General features: G+C 34.1%; 1 protein-coding gene across 6 annotated transcripts in view; it reads right to left on the bottom strand.

Annotated features, from left to right (window-relative positions):
• Positions 1-25,309, bottom strand: part of LOC126745386 (gamma-tubulin complex component 6) — a 90,562-nt gene that overhangs the window by 8,497 nt on the left and 56,756 nt on the right. For 5 of the 6 annotated variants that reach the window (XM_050453231.1, XM_050453249.1, XM_050453241.1 and 2 more), the window contains 2 exons: positions 17,761-18,005; positions 3,725-4,189 (listed from right to left, as the gene is read on the bottom strand). In XM_050453231.1, coding sequence (XP_050309188.1) covers positions 3,877-4,189; positions 17,761-18,005 — 558 coding nt within the window. In that variant the 3' untranslated portion in view covers positions 3,725-3,876. Of the gene's footprint in view, positions 1-3,724; positions 4,190-17,760; positions 18,006-25,309 lie in introns of those variants that run through there. The other variant, XM_050453226.1, reaches the window with a different exon arrangement.

Raw genomic sequence — 25,309 nt, 5'->3', positions numbered from 1 at the left:
GTTACAATTTTCTCGAATAGTTTTGGAATAGCGTTTAAGTTGCACACTGGTCTATAGTTGCTTACGTCGCCCTTGTTTCCTGCTTTATGTATAGGGGTCAAGTAGCTTGTCTTCCAAAAATCAGGGAAGACTCCCAATTCTAATGATTTATTGAATAAAATAAAAAGTGGATGAGACAGAACAAAACTGCATGATTTAAGGATGGAGGGTGGTATGCCATCTGGCCCTGGACCCTTATTGGTGTTCAAGCTGCAAATTTCATTGTATATTGTAGAAATATTTATGTGAAAATTGCTTATGTTGATATTATTGAAGGATAAAGATTCAGGTACAGGGTAGTTTTTGGTTGAATAAACTGTTTTGAAGTAATCAGCAAAGAGATCAGGTAGGGCAGGACCAAGAAGGCAATGCTTATCATTATAGAACATTTCTGAAGGTAGATCATTTCCTAGTCTTCTAGAGTTTACATAAGACCAGAACTTCTTTATGTTACTGTGATCAACTAAATTTCTTTCTGATTCGGAAACATATTGTTCAAAACAGACTTTTGCAAGTAATTTACACTCTGATTTTAAGCTTGAGAAGGTAATATAATCATCTCTGGAACCCGAATCTTTGAAAACTTTATGTGCCTGTTTCTTTGAAATTACCAAATTTTTAAGAGCTGGAGAAAACCACTTTGGAAAGTGCCCGCGAGACACCCGTTTTAAAGGTACAGCAATATGTATAACTGAATAAAGTATATCATAAAAAATATTTAACATAATATCTAGGGAATCCTGTTGAAGTACATAATTCCAATTAACCTGTCCAAGAAGTTCATTAATTAAATAAAAATTTGCTGAATTATAATCATAATAATATTGATTGTTAAATCTACCTGGATGATTAGTATGTCCTCTCGAAACAGTAATGGATGTAAGGAGGGGTGGATGGTAATTGTCCTGTGGACTGGATGACTTAATAATTATCAAACCTTTCTTTGTCGGCAAATTAGTCCGACAAAGAGCCGACAAGGACAACTCAAATATGTATGGGGCAACAATAAGTCTAATTCTTAAGTCGTAAGAGTAAACCTAATTATTATTAATGCTACTTACATCTACTTCTTCTTTATTCTTTAACTTGCAACGCAACAAATTATTTTGCTCTAAATAACAATAGCCATCTGGTAAGCACGACAAATCCATGATTAATAAAATCAGACAATACAATAAAATATGCTACCTTTGTAAAATCACGAAGACAAATAATGACTGTGCATTTTCCATATTGCATCAGCCACTTTTCGCGGTAAAAAGCCTAATGCAAAGTAGCACTCGATATCGCCAGTAAATTGGCCAGCCCGCGTGTTACTTACCTCCATGCATCCGGCGCGCGCTGCTTATAAAAATAGACCATTAGTTGACTAGAGTGATAGTTGCAGTGTGCGCAGACTTATTTACTGTTTTATTTATTTCAAAGCCATTGAAGTGTTTTGTTTTAGCAGTTAGTTTTGCGAGTTTTGTGGTATTTCGCTTTTTTTTAATTTAATAAAAAATGTCGAATTGCCTTAGTGATGCCAAATCAGAACGGCTATTATATGCAGACTCCGATGATGAAATAGGGGAATTTGACGTAATTTTGTCTGACGATGAGGAAAGTGACGGGGAACCGGAAATAAATGACGAGGAGTCGGATCTTATTGAATGCGATAGTGACAGTCAAGGCACATCTGTGGAGCAGGAACAGCAAGAGTCTATGGATGGTGGAAATCTATTTTATAAATCTAAAGATGGTACCCACTACCCAGTGGTCAAAAGTTCCCTATCCTCAGACACGCAGAGGAGCTAAAGATATAATAAAGAATAAACAAGGTCTTACTCCATATAGTTCGAATTTTACTACTGAAATTGAAGCTTTTTTACTGTTCATATCAGACAATATATTGAATATATTAGTAGTTCAAACGAATAGAAAAGCTGAAGAGGTAAGTTTCCTTTTTCATTGACCTTATTTAAAATTTTATTTGATATTATTTATTAGTATTATTAGTTTTCTTTATTTTACTGTTACTTATTAAGAATTATTTTGTTATAGGTAATAAGACAATGGAATGAAAAATATCCACATAAATTGCAACGAACTTGGCAGCTTACCGATTCTACGGAAATCAAGGCGTACCTAGGAATCCTGCTGATCCAAGGAGCGCTTCAAGCAACCAAGGAGCCCCAAAAAATGTTATGGTTTACAGATAAGAAATATGTTAGGCCTATTATTACGGCAAGTATGTCACGTAATCGATTTCAGTTGCTCACAGCATTTACTCGATTTGACGACTATTCTACTAGACCTCAGCGTAAGATAAACGATAAATTGGCGCCAATTAGAGAAGTTTTGAAGTAGAGAAGTAAGCCCGATAAATATGGCCTTAAAATTTGGGCAATGGCGGATAGTAAAAATTCGTACAGTATAAATTTACAGGTTTATCTTGGTAAAATAAATAACAAACCAGAAAAAAATCAGGGTGAGAGAGTGGTTCTGGATCTAGTTGAACCCCTTGGCACTGGATATGGAGTAACCACTGATAATTTTTTTACAAGTCTACCACTGGCAGATAAGCTTGCTGAAAAAAAACTTACCCTGTGTGGAACCCTCAGAAAAAATAAGTCATACATTCCAAACGAGTTGCAACCCAAATTATTTAGGCCTGAATTTTTTAGTATGTTTGCATTCATAAAAGAACATACTATTGTGTCTTATACACCTAGCAAAGGCAAAACAGTTATTTTATTGTCTAAGGAACATCATGATGATCCTGTTGCAGATGAAAAATATAAGAATAAACCTCATATTATACTTCATTATAATGATACAAAGGGTGCTGTAGACACCACAGATAAAATAGTAAAGCAATACTCTGCTCGCAGAATTTGCAATCGATGGCCAATGGCAATTTTTGGCCAATTATAAGGACGACCGACGATATTTTTTGCTTCAGTTAGGAGAATCTTTGTACGAAGATATATAATAACTCAGGACGCTTGAGCAAGACACTAAGGCAGTATATGCGCGATGTTGTTCCAAACTTGGCGTCTCCTCCAGTTGAGAACCAAAATGAAAGACTTAAAAGTGGCCGTTGTTATCTCTGTGATCTCTGTGATAGAGGAGTGTCAAAATTTCGTATGCGCGGAACACCATGTAAAAGAAGTGAAGTGTGTTAAGGGCAAAGAAAATTAACTATGTTTTTTTATAATTTGATTAGTTACAAGTTTATTTTATGTATTTGTATAATTAAAAACATGTAAATGTATCAGTAGTATCATTTTCATGATGGGGTATAAATGTACCCCACTTGGGACTTTCCGTAACTTTTCTAACGTGGGAAGACGAAGGTTAAGTTAGTATCACATAACCGATTTAAAATTACTAAGTAAAATATAGTTGTATGTAGCAAAGGACATTCCTTGTGCAATAAATTATCTAATTTGAAAGTATTTTTATAATATCTAGGTTTAGGTAATTTTTAATTCGTTAGAAATAAAGAGACTTTTCACAAACTTAAGCAAAAATATGTAAACACCTATCAATATGAACGGGGTCTTAATAGTCTTTTTACCATGTTGAAAAATTATTTTTTTTAAAGAAAGACTGACATCTTAATAACAAATGTACTTCGGAAAATATTCATGTTTTGTCATTAAATTAGGAATCATCATTGCTTTAAAAAAATTTTAAGGCCTAATTGATGAAATTAAAATAATAATTTATTTAATTGGATATCAAAGACTAACACGAATTTTGCAACACTGTACAATACTTAATATTTTAAAAAGAATAAATTTAACAATGTAAAAAAAAACACAATGCCATTTTTTACTTACGGTAACCTTTATTCTAACTACTGTTTTCTCTTTGCTTTTTCAATTTTTTTGAGTAAAAATCGTTAACGTCCAATACGTCCAAAAACTGAATGAGCTGCGGTTGGCATCCACTTCCCACCACTTTTCTTATAGTCCTAAAGAGATAAATAACAAACTCCTCGAAATTCTTGTAAATTTTTTCCAGTTTATCGAAGTTTGGATGCACGTAGGTACCATTTTCATTACTCCACTGGCCGGAACGTAAATAGTGAAAAAATTTTAAGATCACTATGAATATTTTGTTGATAAGGCTTTTAAGGGCTGCAGATTTTTGATTTAGTAGACACCTGTAATAAAAGATTCTCATTTAATATATTTGATTTAAGGAAAGTAATTTTCTAAAAGCTATTTTTGATATATACTTAATTTATGGCTTAGTATAGGGTACTATTATCCATTTAGGGACAAACCTTATTCTTAAGTGTGCTCGAGGTAAAATTTTTAGTAAATCCATTTAAGAATTAATTAGTATAAGATCAAAATACTGACAGCAATAAAAAAACAATAAAATTGTGCATCGTTTTCGGATTTTCGACAAATTAATTTTTTAAGTAAACGCTTACAAAGAAAGTATATCGTCGGCTGAATGCAAAAACTAGGTAACTCAAAATTTCGTGTTTATGGGGTTATCTATGTTTTAATATGCTTGAATTGAGAAGAAATTTATGCAAAAATTGGATAACTCCTAACTTTAAATTAGCGAAATCTATTAGATATTGTAAAAAGTAGATAAAATAAATATGTTTCTTCTTTTTAATGCTAAAATCAGATAACTTAAGATACCCTTACAAATTTCTAAATAAAAGATCTTTTTCAAAAACAAATGTAGACATCTTAAGTCTCCTTTTTTTGTACATAAATAATAGGTCCCTATTTTAAAGCAAATAATGGGTAACTGAAGATATCTAGTTTTTACATAAACTTTCACGGCTAAATTAATTGTTAAAACTAGGCAACTTCGTATACCTATTTATTGCCCAAAATATTTAAAACTTTTGTTTACGGTATTTGTGGATAACTTAAGATATACACTTTTTATCGTACTTTGACGGCTTAATTTACGACAAGTACAGTAGGTATCTAAAGTTATCATGTTATTGCAGTAAATATTTGTAATTATTTCCGTTATTTATGTTTGCCAATGTAGACCGTTTTCAGTGAATATACAGTCCAAAATTATGTCTAGGGGTGTTAAAATGGTGAATTTAGTGCTTCAGGCAAATCCGAAAGATGAAGGTAATTGAATGTTATATAGGCGATTTATATTTCCCAATTTTTAACTCTAAAACTTGTATTTAAAAATAAGTTAGGTTAGAATTATGTTTTCTTTTCAACGGTTTTTACGTAGTTTGCTTGCGTGTTATTTTTGGGGACTTGAAGGCAACCAGCTATAAGCAATCTGGCAATAGGCAACACGCAATTTTACATTAAACTTGGGTTGAACCAAAAATATTGCTTGTTGCAGCGATATTATTGCTATAGCGATACATGCACCGTGAAAAGCGTTAAATATTGCGGTTTTGCAAATAGTGCTGTGAGAAGTTTGCGCATTAGACTGTACTGATAGTACTTATTTTATTTTATTTAATTTATTTATTTTATTAAAAAGGCGTAAAATATTTGCGCCGTTCCAGGTTTTTATAAAATTTTTTGTGTTTATAAGTGACTGAAATTAGTACTTATATGATTAAAATTTGCAATTTACATTTTAAGAATTAATGCGTAACATGAGGCGTAAGATAAGTAAAGATATTGGACATAACTAAATAAATGGTAAGGCCTCATGCTTTTTTTATTAAATTAATGAAAAAATAAGTACCGATTTAATATGCAAGTATTTTAAATTCTAGATTCGATGAACCGATCTTTAACGACTATCGGAAACCAATGTGAATCTAAAGAAAACTTGGATTTTAATACTAATTTTGGTACTGAAGACAACCTACTAAATAGACTTTCTTCAAATGGAGACGAGTGTCAAATCAAAGATACATTAATAGCTGGCCCGCGTCATGATTCATTAGTACAAGCATCTGCTGAGGAAGTTATATTATTAGGTAGATGCAAATTTTTTCTAGTGTTAGTATTCTAATTTTTTTTATTGTAGATTTTATAGCCAATCAAGATGAACAATATCTGCAAGATTTTGGCGAAATTAATTGCGTTAACAGCCCTACTGAATTTTCTTTAGATGAGGTCAATAATTCCATGCACGGATCGGATCATGAGATAACTGAAGAAACGTTTAATGTAGACCAGCTTGAATTAAATCATGGTAATGTGAATGAAGAAACCGTTGAAGAGGAGCCATTGGGTATAATATTATACTAGTAATAGCAACTATCATGCACTATTAAAAATTCTCTGTTTTAGATAACTGCACGTTAGCAGGGAACTCTGATTATGAAAAGAAAAAAGATGAAAGCTTTAGCGATTTTTCCCCAGACAATTCTGAATATCTTCCTAGCACCAGTTCTTCAGATTCAGAGGAAATGAAAATAATTTAATTGGAATGGAGGAACATCCAGAAGTAACTAGTAAACCTCGGAGGGAAAGAAAAAGGCCAGAATTGTGGAAAATAAATATTAGGAAAAAAAACAGAGATGAGGGAAAAAATATGAATCAGTTAAAGGCGTTATAAAACCTGCTGCTAAAATGGGTGGTCCCTGCGAAAAATCTTGTCGGCTCAAATGTTTTGATGTCCCTGAGGCTCAACGGCTTCAAATCTTTAACGCATACTATGGGCTGGGCAACTACTCGCGCCAACGAGATTTTATTCTCTCTAATTCGGAAAAAACCGTGAAAAAAATTAGAACAACTCAGCACGAATCTAAAAGGCAGTATTCAATCAGCTATTTTCTTCCCGTTGATGGAAAAAGAAGAAAAGTATGCAAGCCCATGTTTCTGAGTACTTTAGGTATAAAAAAAGGCGTTGTTGACATTGCTATGGCAAAGCGATCCAACGAAAATATTTCAGCTTCTGATGGCCGAGGAAAGGGAAAGAGTAAAACCTTGAATCCTACTTTAGTTCAAGACATAAAGTCACACATAGAAAGTTTTCCATGTGTTCCCTCTCATTATTGCAGAGCTGATATTGAACGAAAATATTTGGATTCTTTTTTAAATTTACCTACAATGTATAGGATGTATGTCCAGTGGTGTCGAGAAAATGGAAGGCCAGAAGCAAAGTTATCGACCTATCGAAATATTTTTAAGGATAACTATAATTTAGGATTTCATCGGCCAAGAAAAGACCAGTGTCGAATCTGTGTGGCTTTTAATAATAAAGAAAATATAACTGACGAGGAGGCAAATGATTTTAAAGTACATCAACAATTAAAATAATCCGCCAGAGAGCAAAAACGTACGGACAAAGAAATTGCCGTTACCAATGATCAAATTGTCAGTTGCAATTTTGACTTGCAACAAGTTTTACTTAGTCCTAGTGACCCCACGAACAATGCCTTATTTTACAAACGTCGATTAGCCACTTATAACTTTACAATTTATAACGTTGGTAACAGAAAAGGAGACTGTTTTATGTGGCACGAGGGCCAAGGAGGTAGAGGTAGTTGTGAAATAGCGAGTCTTTTATTTAGATATTTTAAATCCCTACCAAATTCTGTAGAAGAAATAAGGTGTTTTAGTGATAGATGTGGTGGACAAAACCTTAACAAGTACGTTGTTGCAATGTGCATGCATGCAGTACAAGTAATAGGCAATTTAAAAACGATCCATCTAAAATTTTTGACACCTGGTCACAGCGAAATGGAGTGCGACTCAATGCACTCCGCTATAGGCACTGAATTTAAAAGGGTTGGTAAAGCACTGTGACCAGGCGATTGGAAGACTATTGCCAGAAGTGCAAGGAAAAGGGGAGATCAGCCCTATGCAATTCATGACATTCAGGGCAATGATTTTTTTGATTGGAAGGCATTTGTCAATAGCCAGTTGACCATGAGAAAAACAGATATTAATAATGAGCCTGTTTCATTTCAAAAGCTCTGCTGGTTTCGCTTTAGAAAGGAAAATGCTTACCAATATGAGTGCAAAGAGTCTTTTGGTGAAGCTAACTTTAGACAGGTGGATTGTAAAAAAAAACTTTAGGTAGGCAGTCAATCAATATTCTACCTTGTTATCCACAGGGCGATCCCATAACTGAGCAAAAATATAATGATCTAATGTCATTGTTTTCTACAAACCCACCAGCATTAAGTCGTGATTATTTTAATTTTTACCATAACTTACCCCACGGTAGGAGGGAACAAGAAGAAGATGATTAATCACAGCAATTTTGTTTACTTTAAGCAACCATAAAAGGATAAAACTTTTAATTTACGTTATTTTAATTATGTATTGTGCCTCTCTTTCACGTACAGGTACATACAAGGAGGGAAAAAAAATTAGTGCAAAAAGTAGATATCTTTAGTTTTATTTTTAAATATATTTATTTTTCCTTGCATAATACATATATGTATATATATATATATATATTTAATTTTGTACTAAATGTAATGTTTTCATCATAATAAATAACTTACAAAAAAATTAAGATATTTTATTAAATACATTTACTGCAGAGCAGTTCTAATTATATCGCTTATAATGTTTTGCCTATTTTCTCGAAACTATCAAAAAATAGTTGCCTAGTTTTTGCATTCAGCCGACGATATGGTATAGACTTAAAAATAACAAATGACTAATTTATTAGCTAGTGTTTTTTAATTTTACGCAAAAAAATATCGAAGATGACATGAAATCAAAGGTTTAAGACCAACGTTGGAATTCCAATGCTAAGTTGTTACTTTTAGCAATTTGGGATTTTGTTAAAAAAAATCTCACTATAAGATAGTGTATATAAAAAAGCCCTGTATAAGGTGATCATCCTGAAAGGAAATCATCCTATGAGAATAAAAATTTGTCAAAAAAAATAGAAAATAGAAGAAACAAGCAGGAGTATCAATAACAACTTAAAAGCGAATTTTTTTTTTACGAAATTTACATTTAGAAATAATACTGGTATGTATTAATTAAAGTCCTTTTTTTCTAAATTTGGAATTAATATAAAAATATAACCATACAAAATCCAGGCAAAAAATCAACTAGAGAAAAAAAAAAGTCTCGGTCTCAAAATATCTTTTTATATCTATTAATCAGGTAACATGTTTCGCTAATAAGGCATCATCAGACCTACAATAAACAGAAAAACACACGTAACTACAATAAAACCTTACACTAAAACAAAATCAAATATTAAAAATTAGTTAAAATTACCTTATAGCTAGATGACCTGCCAAGTACTGACAAATAAAATTTAAATCTGAGAATACTCAAATACCTTATAATAAAAACAATAACACGGCACAAAAATTCAACAAAAAATATAAAAAAGGAAAAAACGTGACAGGTGTAGTATTTGAACCCACGCTCTAAAGTCGATCTCGGTGATACACCAGACCGTTAACCACACGGTCAGCCCTGCTTATGAATATTAGAGTCAAAGGCATATATGCGTATCGTGAGCAGAAACAAGAGGTTAGATAAGATTATTAAAGATAAGTCCTGGCTCAAAGGTGAAAACATCATTAACGCATGTCAAAATTGGACTCTTTTTGGCTTTGGTGGTTTCCATTTTCTCCAAGAGATCCAACTTTTTACCCTTAGGGCACTCGTGAACAATGGAAACATTTTCAGGGACGGAAAAACCAGAGAAAAACAAACCACCGAGAAGGGACAAAGCCGGGACCGATTTTTCTTGCGCATGTGCGAGCTTATTTGGTATACCTGTCTTATTGTCGGTCCCCTGCCAGCCATCGGTTAGTCCGGTAATATTCGACGCCTACTTTAGTCTAGTCAAGTGTTGCCTGAATTTTTCTCTGTGTTTATTTTTTGTGTGTGTTGTCATTGTGCTCTTTATTTTATTAAAAACTTTTATAATATGCCTTATACCTGTGCTTTTCGTGGATGTCATTCAAAGACAGGGTGTGGTGTTTCTTTCTTTGCTTTTCCGCAGGAAGAAGATCGGTAAGTTCAACTTTTCTTTTAATTGTTTCCACTCAAAATAAGTTGTTTCTTTTTTTGTTTTTCGTAATTACAGTAATTAGAGGATTTATCTATGCAGTAATTAAAAAAAAAAAAATTAGCTTTTGAATTAAACATGTAATTTTATGACTTTCAGTGTCAAGTTATAGCTGGCAGCTTGCTATAGAACAGACTTGTTTTCGATACCTAGAGAACAACTAACCAGGAACTATAAGCTCTGTGAGTACCATTTTGATGGGAAGTTTTATAGTGCAGGGCCCTCAAGAAAGCGTTTGTTACCTAACGCGTTACCAACATTATTTCCTAATCCCACAAAAAGGACTTGTGAAGGTGAACAGCTTGAGGATGGACGGCCAAAAAAAGTCTCAAAGGAAAAGGACATAAAAATTCTATCCTGTTAGCTTTTGATGGGTTAACTTAACTATAATTTTTACCTACTAACTAATATTAATTTTATGCTTGAAACCCTATTTTGCACATAAAAATATATTCTGTATCTATTATATTTCTTCTTTTTAGATATTTTAATACAGCCTGCAATTATGAAACCAGCAACGTTGGCCCAGCAAAGTATTGCCGAAAAAAATTCTCCTTATGACAGAACTAAGACGCCTAAAAAACACCCATTATTGGATATTTTTTCTGGTAAGACTCTCTTCTTTCAGTTTAGTAGGTTGGAATAAGATTTCAGTAAGAATGGATTATTTTTCAGAAAACCCTAATTAGTTTTATACCATTTTATAACAAGGTCCAGACAAGGTCTTGTTATAAAATGGTTATACAAAACTTGTCTGGGACAGGTACCAGGATTAGGTTAGGTACCAAAATGTCTGGACCCCATATAAAATGGGTAAAATAATACCCTTTGTCTTTGTTTCCATTTCTATAAAAACCAACCTCACCATCACTTATTTATAATTTATTTAAAGTTTGAAAACCAAATACATAGGTAGTTTTACCTGAGCAGAATTTCCAAATTTATTTTAGTTTACCAAAGACTATATGGTAAATCAGTTTTACTTTCTAATTTTATTCATATTAAAGATGTAAAGTTTTAAAATGTTAAAGCATTTTTTTATTATTTGCAGGCCCAAGCACTTCACAATATTCAGTGTGCGAGCCCCTCGGCAACCTCCTATCTATCGAAATAGATAAACCGTCCGAGAATTCTCCACCAGGCCTTCTTTCTCCGTCAGCTTCTACTCAGACTTCTTCTCAGCTGAGTAGTAACACTCCCTTAAATACAGATTGTATCGAAAATTTCTTTGGTGCTGTAAGGCAGCAAAGTGAGAATAATGTTAATCCAACACCACTGCAATTCCAAAGAGCGTTTAAAAAGCTGTTCTGTCAGAATTACTTACATTCGGAAAGAATGAATTGTAAAAATGATTTGGATAGTATATTGATGAACGTCAAATCCATCAATTTACCCGAAATTTTCAATGAAAAAAAATCTGAAGTTGCAAAAGGTATTGCACTTCAAAACTATAGTTATAGGACAGACCATATTCCCACAGAAAATGCCTTTCGGTATGTTTGTGGCTATATTATGAAAAGAGCACTTGAAGTTCATATTAACTGTGATACCTGCACCAATTTCGGCAAAATGTGTGATGAAATGGATATAAATAGATTATTTCTTCATTTTAAGGCTTATAATTCCAGTATATGTAACTTTGGTGGCTTACAATCTCCTCCAGAAGAGTTTATTTCATATATATTTAAATTAGAGGAAATATTCAATTGTAATTTTGAGAAAATGTGCATAAACCAGGAAATATCTAACAATTTATTTAACATAATGAAAACTATTAATTATGAACACCCTTGTGCACATTTTCCAAAAACCTTTATCTTAAAATTATTTATAAGGTTGAAAATATTTTACACCATTAAATATAATAATAGGGTCTTAAAAACAAATAAAGATAAAAATGTTCGAAAACTAAAAATTTTGCGGAATGTATAAATGTACCTAGGTTTAATTTAATTATTGCCAATGTATTTTTGTGTTTCATTATACAATGAGCCAATATTATTTTCTCAAAAAATAAAAGTTTGTTTAGAAGATTTTTTGTTTTCCATTATTTATCCTAAATGGTAATTTTTATAGTTGGCACTATACCGGATGACACAGGAAAAAGGGAACACGCAATAAATTTTTTATTTTTCAAGATAAACTAATGAAATTTGGTATGTCAATAGAATGGTTATAAAGGCATATTTTGACGTATTCAATTGTTTTATCTTGAAAAATAAAAAAGTTGTTGCGTGTTCCCTTTTTCCTGTATCACCCGGTATAGTTTAGGTATACCTATAACTTAACTATACCAACAGTAAAATAATGTAATAGTTTTGATTTCAAATTCCCAATAAAATTTTTAATCTATTAATTGTCGTATTTCTCTCCGTGTACGGGACTATTAAATTGCCAAAACGATTTTTCTCCGTTACTTTATATGTAGCGCCAGTCATTTAAGCCCGCTCAAGGGCACCGGGTTTTGTAACACCGTAAATGCGGGTTTTGTCGCTTCTCGGTGGTTTGTTTTTCTCTGGAAAAACTATGACCCGTTGATAATAATAAATGGTTAGCAAATGCTGACTTAGTTTCTGTGGTGTCGGTGTCCCTGAACCTATTAACGAGGCTTAGGTGTTCCTGTACTCTTATGGATACTCTCCTTCCTGATTGTCCCACATAAACAGCAGGGCAATCCCTACAATTAAGACAATATACACCCGATTTAGATAGAGGGTCACTTTTATCCAGCGTCTTAGGTTCTTTCTTAACGAGTTAATCGTTTTGAAAGCTATGGATAATTACAATAAACAACACCTTAATTCTGTTAAAAACAAAATTGAAACGCATGATTTTCTAATTTCCAGGGCAGACAAAGGCTCATGTTTGGCAGTCATGAATAGACTTGACTATGTGGCTAACGTGACGAAATTTCTATCGACTGACGACTTCGTGTCTATTACTAGGGATCCAACGATTAGTTTTTTCTCAAAACTTAAGAATTCTCTAGATCGATGTCTTATAACTCTAGAATACTTTAACACCACTAAATCTAACCTATACCCTATGAACCCACGTACTCCTGTGCTCTATGGCTTACCTAAGATTCATAAGGAGGGGAACCCGATAAGACCAGTAGTTTCCTTCGTAAACTCTCCTTGCTACAAATTATCCTCTTGGCTTAACAATACTTTAAGAGAAGTAACTGGTTTTTGGAACTCAATTGAATTTGCCCATTATATAAAGCAAATAGATGTTCCAAACAATGCCATTTTGCTTTCCTTAGATGTAAATAACTTGTTCCCTAGCATACCCTCGTCAGATTGTCTAACGTTGGTTGAGACCCTGCTAAGCAATAATAGTACTTTACCAAAACTGGTGGTAGATAATCTTATCCACCTTTTATCATTAGTTTTGGAACAAAATTTCTTCAAATTTAATGATCAATTCTTTAGGCAAAAATCTGGTCTCGCCATGGGTTCTTGTCTTTCACCATTTTTGAGCGAGGTCTTCATGAGTCACTTGGAGGAGAAAATCATGAAAAGTCGTTTTGTCGGCTTTTTGAGAGCTTATAAAAGGTACGTGGACGATGTGTGCGTGTTGTGGGTTGGTGACGAGAATGATTTATTGAATTTCTTGTCATTTATTAACTCCCTTCATAATCAGATCTCTTTTACGCTGGAAAGAGAGACAAACGGAAAATTACCCTTTTTAGATCTTCTTTTATACCGAAATAATAACAGTATTTTTTTTGAAGTATATCGCAAACCTTCTGCAACAAATAATATAATCCAATTTAACTCCAATTCCCCTTATCAACACAAATATGCAGCCTTTAATTCAATGTTCTACCGTTTATTTAAATTACCTCTGTCCAAAGATGCTTTTCAAAAAGAACATAATATTATAAAAATAATTGCTGTAAACAATAATTTCTCACTTTACAGCTTGAACAAATTATATTACGAATTTTATAATAAATATAAACTGTCCTATCACATCGTCCACCCGCCGAACAACATCACCAACAATAATGATTATAGATGCCTTAGTTATTTCGGCGGCATTTCTCAACAACTTGCAAATTTTTTTAAGCCTTTCAACCTTTCCATAGCTTTCAAAACAACTAACTCGCTAAGAAAGAATCTAGTAAAGACACTCGATAAAAGTGACCCTCTATCTAAATCGGGTGTATATTGTCTTAATTGTGCTGTTTATGTGGGACCATCAGAAAGGAGAGTATCCACAAGAGTACAGGAACACCTAAGCCTCGTTAATAGGTTCAGGGACACCGACACCACAGAAACTAAGTCAGAATTTGCTAACCATTTATTATTATCAACGGGTCATAGTTTTTTTGTCCCTGAAAATGTTTCCATTGTTCACGAGTGCCCTAAGAGTAAAAAGTTGGATCTCTTGGAGAAAATGGAAATCACCAAAGCCAAAAAGAGTCCAATTTTGACATTCGTTAATGATGTTTTCACCTTTGAGCCAGGACTTATCTTTAATAATCTTATCTAACCTCTTGTTTCTGCTCACGATACGCATATATGCCTTTGACTCTAATATTCATAAGCAGGGCTGACCGTGTGGTCTGGTGTTTCACCGAGATCGACTTTAGAGGGTGGGTTCAAATACTACACCTGTCACGTTTTTTCGTTTTTATATTTTTTGTTGAATTTTTGTGCCGTGTTATTGTTTTTATTATAAGGTATGTGAGTATTCTCAGATTTAAATTTTATTTGTCAGTACTTGGCAGGTCATCTAGCTATAAGGTAGTTTTAACTAATTTTTAATATTTTTTTTTTTTTTTTTTATTGCTTTCAAGATCTAATTTAAATAGACAATAGCAACGTCACAAAACGAACAAAATTAAAATTTGATAACATCTACACAGTACATACTGCTAATAAAAATAGTAAGAACAAAAAGATAATGTTGGACATAATATTGGGTGCATTACCTTACCACATATATCTCAAGTATGATACATTATGAAAATAAATAAATTAATAAACAAACCCTTAATATTAATCATAATACACATTTAAAATTGTAAATCGAAACTATAGATACACTTGCCCAACAGATACCTTGCAGTGCCTTTCCTAAACTTCATGATATTTTTCTTTTGTCTTAGGGCGAGAGGTAATCTATTATATGTTTTAATAGCAGCAAAGGCAGGAGATCTTTGAAAAAAGGCAGAGTGATGAGTCGGGACACTCAGTTCAGCTCTCCCCCTTGTCACAATAGACATACCCTCAGCATAATGATCTTCATTAGTTTGAAAAAGATGCAGGTGTTTCTTTGCAAAAATAGCTAACATAAGAATGTACAGAGCTGGAACAGCGAGTAGACCAAGCTTAGTAAAAAGGGTCCTACAAGACGTTTGTGGTGTGAGTCTGAGCATGCATCTTATGATCCGTTTTTGTGCTATAAAGACTGACACGGCGTCAGTTGAAGATCCCCAAAACATCACACTCTAAGTGATTAGAGATTGGACCGATGCATAGTAAATTTGCTTCAGACAATTTAGGGAAAGCTCTTCTCGTAGACGCCTTATTAACGCGCAGAAACTATTTAGTTTTTTGCCAAGAGTGTCTATGTGTGGGACCCATGTGAGACAGGAGTCAATTTGAATACCCAGGAATTTTAAGGAGGCTACCTCTTGAAGAGACTTTTTTTCAAACTTTACAAGTAGGGAATTTTGAGGTAAAGTTTTGGAGAATGTCACTAGCCCGGTTTTATCAGCATTTAGCTTCAGAGCATGATTGTCACACCACTCCTGCATCCTCTCTACCACCTGAGAAGCTCTGACAGATTCTGACAGTTCTTCAATCAGATGTTCTGACAAGATTATGAAAGTGTCATTAGCATATTGGTTGATAAAACACCCTGGAAAACACTCACTGAGACCATTTACATATAATATGAATAGTACTGGGCCTAGGATTGAACCCTGAGGCACTCCCTGTACCATAAAGGATGACGCTGAGTAAACATATGTACCATTACCAGAGCCAAGGCAAACTGTTTGTTCCCTCTGATCTAAATAAGAGGCTATAAGTCTGGCACAGTTTCCCCTCAGTCCACAATTTTCAAGGATTGACAGCAGTAGACCATGGTTGATTGTGTCGAATGCTTTCGATAAATCGAAAAAGAGTCCGGCAACTTTTTCTTTTTTGTCAACATTTTCAATCACAAAGGATATAAGCTTGTAAACTGCCAACTGGGTTGAATGATTGGGCCTAAAACCAAACTGGCTATCTGAAAGAATAGTTTGCCTTTTTAAAAAGTTCATAATACGGATATAAATGACTCGCTCAAAGATTTTTGATATTGAAGAAAGGAGAGATATTGGTCGATAGTTTTCTACATCCTGCTCATCACCCTTATTTTTAAAAATTGGAAGAACTTTCGCCTTTTTTAGTTTAGATGCAAAGATTCCCATGTGCAGACAGGCATTTATTATGTGAGCTAGAGGCACATCTATATGGTGACTAACTTTTTTGAGTATGTTTATTGGTATTTCATCAAGACCAACAGAGTATTTATTTGGCAAGGCTGATAGAATATGCTGAACTTCCTTTGAATCTGTGGGAAAGAGGAAAATAGTGGGGATGTGGCTTCCTTTAGGCAATTGACCTGAAATTGAAGGAGTAAGAGATGAAGCATTAAATTTCTTCAAAAATATGTTGGCTATCTCATCCAAATTTTCAATAATTTCATTATTGCTAGAATTTAGGGTGACAGGTTTAGATGACTTTGACTTATTTGAGCATTGATTGAAAATAGTCCAAGCAGTTTTAGTTTTGTTATTTGAACAGATAATCTTGTTTTCATTTAAAGAAGTTTTATAGTTAGAAATAAATTTTTTATATTCTTTTTTTTCTTTTTTATATTGATTATAAACTGCCTCACTATTTGTTTCCTTGGACCATACATACAGATCTTTAATATGACTAGAATAATTTTTAATTTCAGAGTTTACCCATTTTTTATCAGGATCCTTTATTCTGTGGCTACTTAGAGGAAATGTTACATTAAAATAGTAATAGAAAATATTATAAAAGCAATCATATTTTAGATCGACTTCAGCGCAGTTATATACATCTTCCCAGGATTCATGTGTTAAAAGATCATTAAACTTCTTAATGTTGTTTTCTGTGTATGAACGTTTCTTTATAAATACTGGCTTTTTACTCTCTTTAGGCATTTCTATATGGAGTTTCTGACCATAATGATCTGATATATCTGAGAATAATGTATTACTTGTTACCTGACATTTAGCCAAGTTGCTGAAAATATTATCAATTTGAGAGCCAAATTGTCCTACCACCCTAGTTTTACCCTTTATGTGTGGTGCTAAACCATAGCTAGCTAATAATTGTTTGGTAAGAGAGAAGTTCTGATCGTTTACTAAAAAGTTAATGTTAAAATCTCCACAGACTACCAAATACCTGTTGGCCATGTATATAGTGTGTAGCAACTCATCTAGATTAGAGATTTGACATAGAAATTTGATTTTGTTTTAGTGTAAGGTTTTATTGTAGTTACGTGTGTTTTTCTGTTTATTGTAGGTCTGATGATGCTTTATTAGCGAAACATGTTACCTGATTAATAGATATAAAAAGATATTTTGAGACCGAGAGTTTTCAAATTTTTTTTTTCTCTAGTTACGTAGGGCTCTTTGAGATAATGGACGAATTCTTTCAATGTAAAAAACCTACTGTAACGAACATTACCATCTTATTTTGCCACTTTTCGATATTAAATATATATTTTTCCACCGTAACGTACCTGAACATAATGTCCTTAATATAATAACTGTGGGCATTATATAATTCGTCGATTGTGGAGACTCCCATTAACACTTTTTCCAAATTGGACCAGCTCGGTTGCAAGACTTCACCCACGATATAGTTTTGAAAGGTTTGCATAAAATGGGACATTACGTGCCTACACTGATGTAAATGACGATATTGGGGGGATGACATCAAATAGATTTCCTTATTTCCAGTTTCTTTTGCGAGCATTTTTAGTTCCTGTAAAAAATTTTAACTAGTAAACTATATTCTTGAAAATCTAGATTAAATAAAGGATTCAATTGCTGGTTTTTGTCATTCAGATTTTGCATACACGTCAACAAATTTCAACAGTACCAGTGAAACTTCTTACTTGAAGGAGCCGAATATTAAGCGGCCGCGACGGATCTAAAACACTTCGGCCTGAGGTAAGGGGAATGCAGTAGTCGAGACAACATGGCCGACTTCATTCATAAAATGGACAGTGGCGTGTGGTATTATGTGAAACTATTTAAATTCGATCTAAGGAAAATAATTTTAAAATTTATCAAAATAAATTTTCCTAATTAATTATTCATTTGTATGTTTTATGGTTTTAGAAATAAGTTCCTTTTTTTGGTATACAGGGTGTCCCACAATCAACGTCACAGGATATAACTTTTTTATTTTTAACTATAAAAATTAAAAAAAAAAATTAATAGCTATAGGACCACTACCCAAAATTACTTAAAAAAACTAACCCCAATAAATACATCCCCCAAAAATGAATTTGTTAAATTGTTTTAATTTGTTAATTGGAATTGAAAATACCAAATAAATTTGTTCGCCTGAAGTTAAAAAACGATCATCAACAATTTTTTTTTTAAGAAAATATCTGAAGAAACTGGGGTGGAAAGTTTTCATTAGCTCACCGTGTATGTACATATTATGTAGGTACATTTATATATTTAAAATTTATCAGTTCAAAAGGCTTAATTAAGTTGTTATAGCTACCTTTCTTAGTTAACCAGGCGATTATATTTCTTTTTAAAGAGGATTTTGTTGGGGTTTTATCCTCCTGCACCGAATGATAAAGAGCATTGTCTAACACTATTACCGAATTGGCAGGTATATTTGGGAGAAGTTTTTCCGTGAGCCATCTAGTAAAATTTTCCCTATTCATTTGGCCCTGGTAATCACCTGTGGCCAATCCGGCTTTAAATATTAAACAGGCATTGTCCACAAAAACCTTGTCGGAACCTGCATGAACAATTATTAGCCGACCTAAAATATCATTTAAAATATATATATTTCTCAAATTTAACGGGTCCTTGCCCGTGAAAAAATATATGACTGTAACTTATACACACTGTTTTGTATTGTATGCTTAGGTACCCGTTGAATTATTATTTTTTAAAACACCAGTAACCGTATCGCTTTGCCAACATTTCTTGAACGTCAAATCGTTATCCACCCAAGTTTCGTCCAAGTAAATAATGTTTTGGCCTTCTTCGCGATATTTTCGTATTTCGCGAAGATATTTGTATCTCCAGGAAAGAATATTGGGCTTCTCCATTAAGATTTTCCTCTTATTTTAACACTTACGCCAAAAAAAGCCATTTGACTTTAATAAAAGCCGAAGCGTTTCCCTGGAATAAGAAAAATTTGCCTCTTCTTTTAATTTTCTTAACAACTTTCTAGTTGTCGGAACCACTTTATATTCTGGGTAAAATCTGGTGATACAATGCCTAACTATTTGAAAATAAAAACTGTCATCTTTTTCGACGACATTTTTCCGTGGCCGTTTTTTCCCTGGACTGGCTAACATTTCATCAGGGTTATTTTGTCGCCTTTCTTCATCTTCCTTGTGAATTTTTCTCACAGATGATACGGAGACTCCGGTATAAAGGGAAACGCGATCAAGCTTACGCTTAAGAGGCAATTTCATCGAATTATTTGCAGCTTCTTCATCGCAAATCCTAATAATAATATTTTGAATGCATAGTTGGTATACAAAAAGCAATAAAATATAATATAAACTACTGTTTTTTTAAGAGGCACAACGTATTTCACTTTTTTTTAAATAAATTATTATAACTTACCTGTAAACGTTTGCTATCACTTCCCTCGTTTGACTATAAAGGACCTTACCCTCAGTGAATTTATTCATTATAATGAATGTTATTATTCGTATATATATAGACAATAATAAAACAAACTAAAAAATTAAATATTAGGTATTTCATGTAAGTAATAAAATAGTGAAACTCCAAACCTACGAAAATTACACTACCTACTTTTTTTTTTTTTTTTTTAATGGTAAACACAAGCACAAGAGGAAAGTCCTATGTCACTCTTGGAGTGGTGCTTGCGCGAAGATACTTGTGGGCATTTCATTTATTTTGAATCGCTGCAGGTTGTATGCGTCGGGAAATATGTGAGGTCGAAGCCCGTTCCACAAAGAAGATGTTCTCCAGATGAATGACTCCCGATACAGCGACGTCCTTGGGGTAGGCAGGTGGACTCGATGTTGATGAGCCGCAACTGCTAGACGCGTCCTTCTTGCCGGAACAGCCCTGGGTGGAATCAGGCCTGCCAGCTCAGAGGAGCACTTACCGTGATAATAACGGTAGAATAAACAGAGATCAGCCACCTTTCTCCTGTGCTCCAGACTATCCAGACTCTTTGTCAGTTCTGGTTTGTCGATAAGACGAATAGCTATCTTCTGTATAGAATCTAGCAGCTTTAAACTATGCTTGGGTGCAGAGCTCCAGACATGCGAGCAATACTCGAGGGAAGGGCGTATTTGAGCCTTATAAAGAGTCAGCAGCTGTTCTGGTGTATACAGTTTTTTCGTTTTGAAAAGCACTCCAAGTTTTTTGGAAGCTGCCCTGGCGAACTCGGCAACGTGGTCATGCCAGGACACACTGTTGGTGACTTCGACTCCTAGAAGATGTAAAGATGATTTCATTGGCAATGTTTTCCCTGCCATAACCAGCTCTGGGCCATCAACGTTAGTCTTCATCATAAATACTGCAGCCTGCGTTTTTTTAGCGTTAAAATTGACCAGATTGTTATCGCCCCACTCCAAGATTGCTTTAATATCGTTGTTGGTTGAAGCTACTTGTTGCTGCCTAAGATTCTGAGAAGTTGCGGCTGTCGTTGGTTTGGCGGACTTAAATGTGGAAATAAGTGTGCTATCGTCCGCAAAGCTGTAGATTGGATTGACAGTGGTTCCTAGCAAATCGTTGATATATATCAAGAAAAGGGTGGGGGATAGAATGCATCCTTGAGGGACTCCAGCGTTAATGTTAAATTTGTCGGAGAGGTGTCCATCGACGGCTACTTGGATTGTTTTTATTTATTTATTTATTTATTCATAATACGGGAAAACCCCATTAACTGTAAATTTTACAAAGCAATAATATTTACATAAACAACTTTCATAATCTAAACCTACTTAAAAAATTAATACTAAAGTAAAAAACACCTATACTACATATACTAGAAACAACCTTAATAATTTATATGCGAGAATGTAAATACAAAACTTTATGCACAATTATGAAGTAAGTGATCTCTTTAGATGCATTAAGGAACTTATGTTAAACACATCAATATTCGAATTGTTTAACAAATTCATATACCTATCCATAGGATTATTAATTCCATAGGATGTTCTGTGGATTGGAATGTTAAAGGTTACATTATGGCGCAACCCGTGATGAGGAACATTAAATCGTATGCGACCCAACAGATCAGGGCAATCAATAAGCCTATTAACGATCTTATATATAAAACTAGCACCAGAAATATTACGGCGTTGCGACAGTGTCGGAATAGATAATTGACTTTCAATATAAGAATAGTCATGGTTCTCAATAACAGTTAAAGTTCTATGAGCACAATATCTCAGGAATTTATGTTGAACTCTTTCTAAAGCATCGATATGAATCTGGTGGTATGGAGACCAAACTACAGAGCAGTACTCCAATATAGTTCTTACTAGGGAGCAATAAACCCTTCTTGTTGAAGAGACTGAGAAATATGAACAGTTTCTCATAACAAACCCTAGCAATTTTGATGCTTTTATAGAAATTGAATTAATATGATCAATAAATGTGAGTTTCTCATCAAAAATAACTCCTAAATCCCCAATAGATGCAACATAATTCAGTGGCTCATTATTAATGAAGTAATTGGATTGAAACCGGTTGATCCTGCGAGTGAAACTAATAACACAACATTTCCTAACATTTAAATGAAGATTGTTTTGTTCACACCAATTATTTAAGCGATCCATATCTGCTTGTTGTAATTCTTGATCCACAATACTACCAACCACCCTCCAAAATTTTAAGTCGTCTGCAAACATCAAACACTGACTATACAGGAAACAGTTAACTATATCATTAATAAATAAATTAAATAATAAGGGTTATAATAATTATTAATAAGACCTGATGTTACGCTGATAGGATCAGAAAGATGTCCACCTACCCTGACCCTTTGAATACGGCCAGTTAAAGAATTTTTAATCCAACTCACAAAATCAACATGAAACCCTACGGAGATCAGTTTTGACAGAAGAATTTGATGATCAATACGATCAAACGCCTTACTAAAATCGGTGTATATAGAATCAATTTGTTTATGATCCTCTAATTTATTCATAAGATCAGATTGGTAACAGATCAAGTTAGTGGCAGTAGACTTATTCTTGCAAAACCCATGCTGTGAATCTGATATTAAGCCTTTGCATAACCAAGAAAGTTGATTAGCTATAAGGCTATCAAAAAGTTTAGGTATTGAAGATTGAATGCAAATACTTCTATAATTATCTATGACATCCCGACGGCCAGCTTTAAACAATGGCACAATAAAACTTTCCCTCCAGGCAATTGGAAATGTGGATGTTTGTAAGGAAGCATTAAATAACAAAGATAAAGGAATTGGAAGAGTACATACACACTTCCTCAAGAGAAAATTCGGAATCCCATCTGGGCCTGCAGTAATCTTGTTAGGGAGTGAGCTAATACCTTCAAATATATCATATGTTAAGATCTTAGTAATGTTTAAATTTAAACCATTAGCGGGAGAATTTTGCAGCTGATTATTATCAATACCAGGAGAATAAACAGTTTGGAAAAATTCTTTAAACATGTTTGCAATATCCAAACCACTGGACGCTTGCTTGACACCATAAAAGAGCGTATTGGGAAGGGTATAATTGGACCTCTTATCCTTGATATATTTCCAAAATGATTTAGGGTCATCCTGTAAGCCAGAATCTATCCCTTCAATATATTGTCGGAAGCACAAATCAGACATACGTTTGCATTCAGACCTAAGGCGAGAAAATTTTATATAATTTTCGTCTGTATTATCTCTCATATATAATGAATGAGCACTCCTTTTGTTCCTAGTTAACTTTCTAAGTTCAGGGGAGAACCACTTAGGAAATGAGGAAGTTCTATATTTCTTTAAAGGAATAAAATATGCAATCCCCATAGAGAGATATTCATAAAAAACGCTGATTGATAAGTTAAGATCACTATGAGATAAACACTCGTTCCAATTAATTGAGGAGAGAAAGATATTAAGCTCATTGTAGTTACCGCTTCGGAAATCATAAAAAAATTCTTCATAAGCTAGATTTGAAAAAATTGAGTTATTTGCTGTTGAAATATCCAAATGACACTCATATCCAATATGATGAAAATTAGCTTCAAAAAGAGGGTCAGAAGCTTTAAGAACATTTAAATCCTTAACATTAGAAAAAACCAAATCTAAAAATACATTTCTATCATTAGGAATCAAGTTACATTGATAAAATTTTAAATAACCAAATCCTTGTGCAACATCTAAAGCTGGGTCACCTCTTGGGCATTGAACCAGGAGACCATGCTCATCATTGCCCCATGCAGCCCTTGGTAGGTTGTAATCTCCAAACAGATATACATTTAGGTTGGCATATTGAGTAGTAACACACTCCATGGTTTGACAATGCCAGATATAAGTATCCCGAGGTGATTGTGGAGGTATATAAACACCACCAATAATGAACTTAGTCCCATTACACTGGCATAGAATCAGAATTTGCTCAATACGGTTCTCTTGAATAGAAATGCACTGTGATTGTATACTATCACTGACAAATATCAGAATACCACCTCCACTCAACTTACTGCTAGTTCGATAGCTTCTGTCACATCTGAAGACCCTGAAACCCTTGCACGTCAGTTCAGCATCTACAATACTGTCATTCAAATTGCTCTCCACCAATATAATTATATCATAAGAACAGGACATAATACTACTGAGTAATGGTTGAATCTTCGTACGAAGACCTCCAACATTTTGGTAAAACACAGTTAATGGGGTTGAAGCAAGTTTTTTTGTTTGGACTCTACAACCACTGGAACACCTCTACGATACTGAATAATCAGGTTTTCCTCACCAGCAGATTTTCTATCTAATAAAGACTTCTTAGATTCCTTATATGCATCCTGTTCCATCTTAGTCTGGTCATTAGACAGTTTGTATTGTTCGTTGTTCAAGAAAACTTTTGATCCAATTCAATAATGAGTTTTGTATGCCGATTGAGGAGAGCTTGGTTAGTAGTCCCTCATGCCACACTCTGTCAAACGCCTTGGAAATGTCAAGAGCGACTGAGCAGGACTCGCCGTGCTTCTCCATGGCCTCCGTCCACAAATGTGTGACGTAAGCCAGAAGGTCGCCGGTGGATCTAAGCTTTCGGAAGCCGTATTGATGATCGCTGATTAGTCCAAATGATTCCAGATATCTTAACAGTTGTTGGTTGACTGCTTTCTCCATAATCTTCGATATTACTGGAACTAGTGCAATCGGGCGGTAATTCGACGGCATCGTCTTCTTACCCTTTTTGGGTACAACTTGCACTTGAGCAGTTTTCCAGCTTGTTGGAAATGAGCCCTGTTTATACGATGCCGTGAACAGTCTACATAAGGGAGAAGTCAATTCGTCTGCACAACGTTTTAGTACTAGGGCTGGAATTCCATCGGGTCCAGAAGATTTGTTGGTGTCTACGCTTTTAAGAATTTTATTTATAATTCGTTGGGGAAACGAAATTTCTCCCATCGATGAATTCGCCCTTGGCAAATATGGCGGTGTTTTGCCTTGCGAGTGCAGAGTAGAATTGGACGCGAAGAGTTTACCCAGTAAATTGGCTTTTTCCCTTGCTGTTACCGCGATAGAACCATCATTTGCTGTTAGGGGTGGCAAGGCCGACTTAGCAAATCCTTGACTAACGGCTTTCGACACCGACCAGAAAGATCTTGTTCCATTTGGGCAGTTTAGCAATTTGTTTTTGATCCTGTTGTTGTGACTCTCTTTGCATTCATCAATAATTCGCTTGCAGCTATTTCTGGAGGTTAAAAAGTTCCTCCAATTTTCGGTGGAAGGATGTTGACGCCATTTGCGATATGCTGCATTTTTAGTGTTTACTGCCTTTTTGCAATTCAGGTTGAACCATTGCTTGTTGTTTGATCTGCTTCAAACACTTATAGGTATACACAACACTAATA

Source organism: Anthonomus grandis, chromosome 1 (assembly GCF_022605725.1).
Source record: "Anthonomus grandis grandis chromosome 1, icAntGran1.3, whole genome shotgun sequence".
Taxonomy (NCBI): Eukaryota; Metazoa; Arthropoda; class Insecta; order Coleoptera; family Curculionidae; genus Anthonomus; species Anthonomus grandis.
This window is presented reverse-complemented; position numbering and strand designations above follow the sequence as displayed.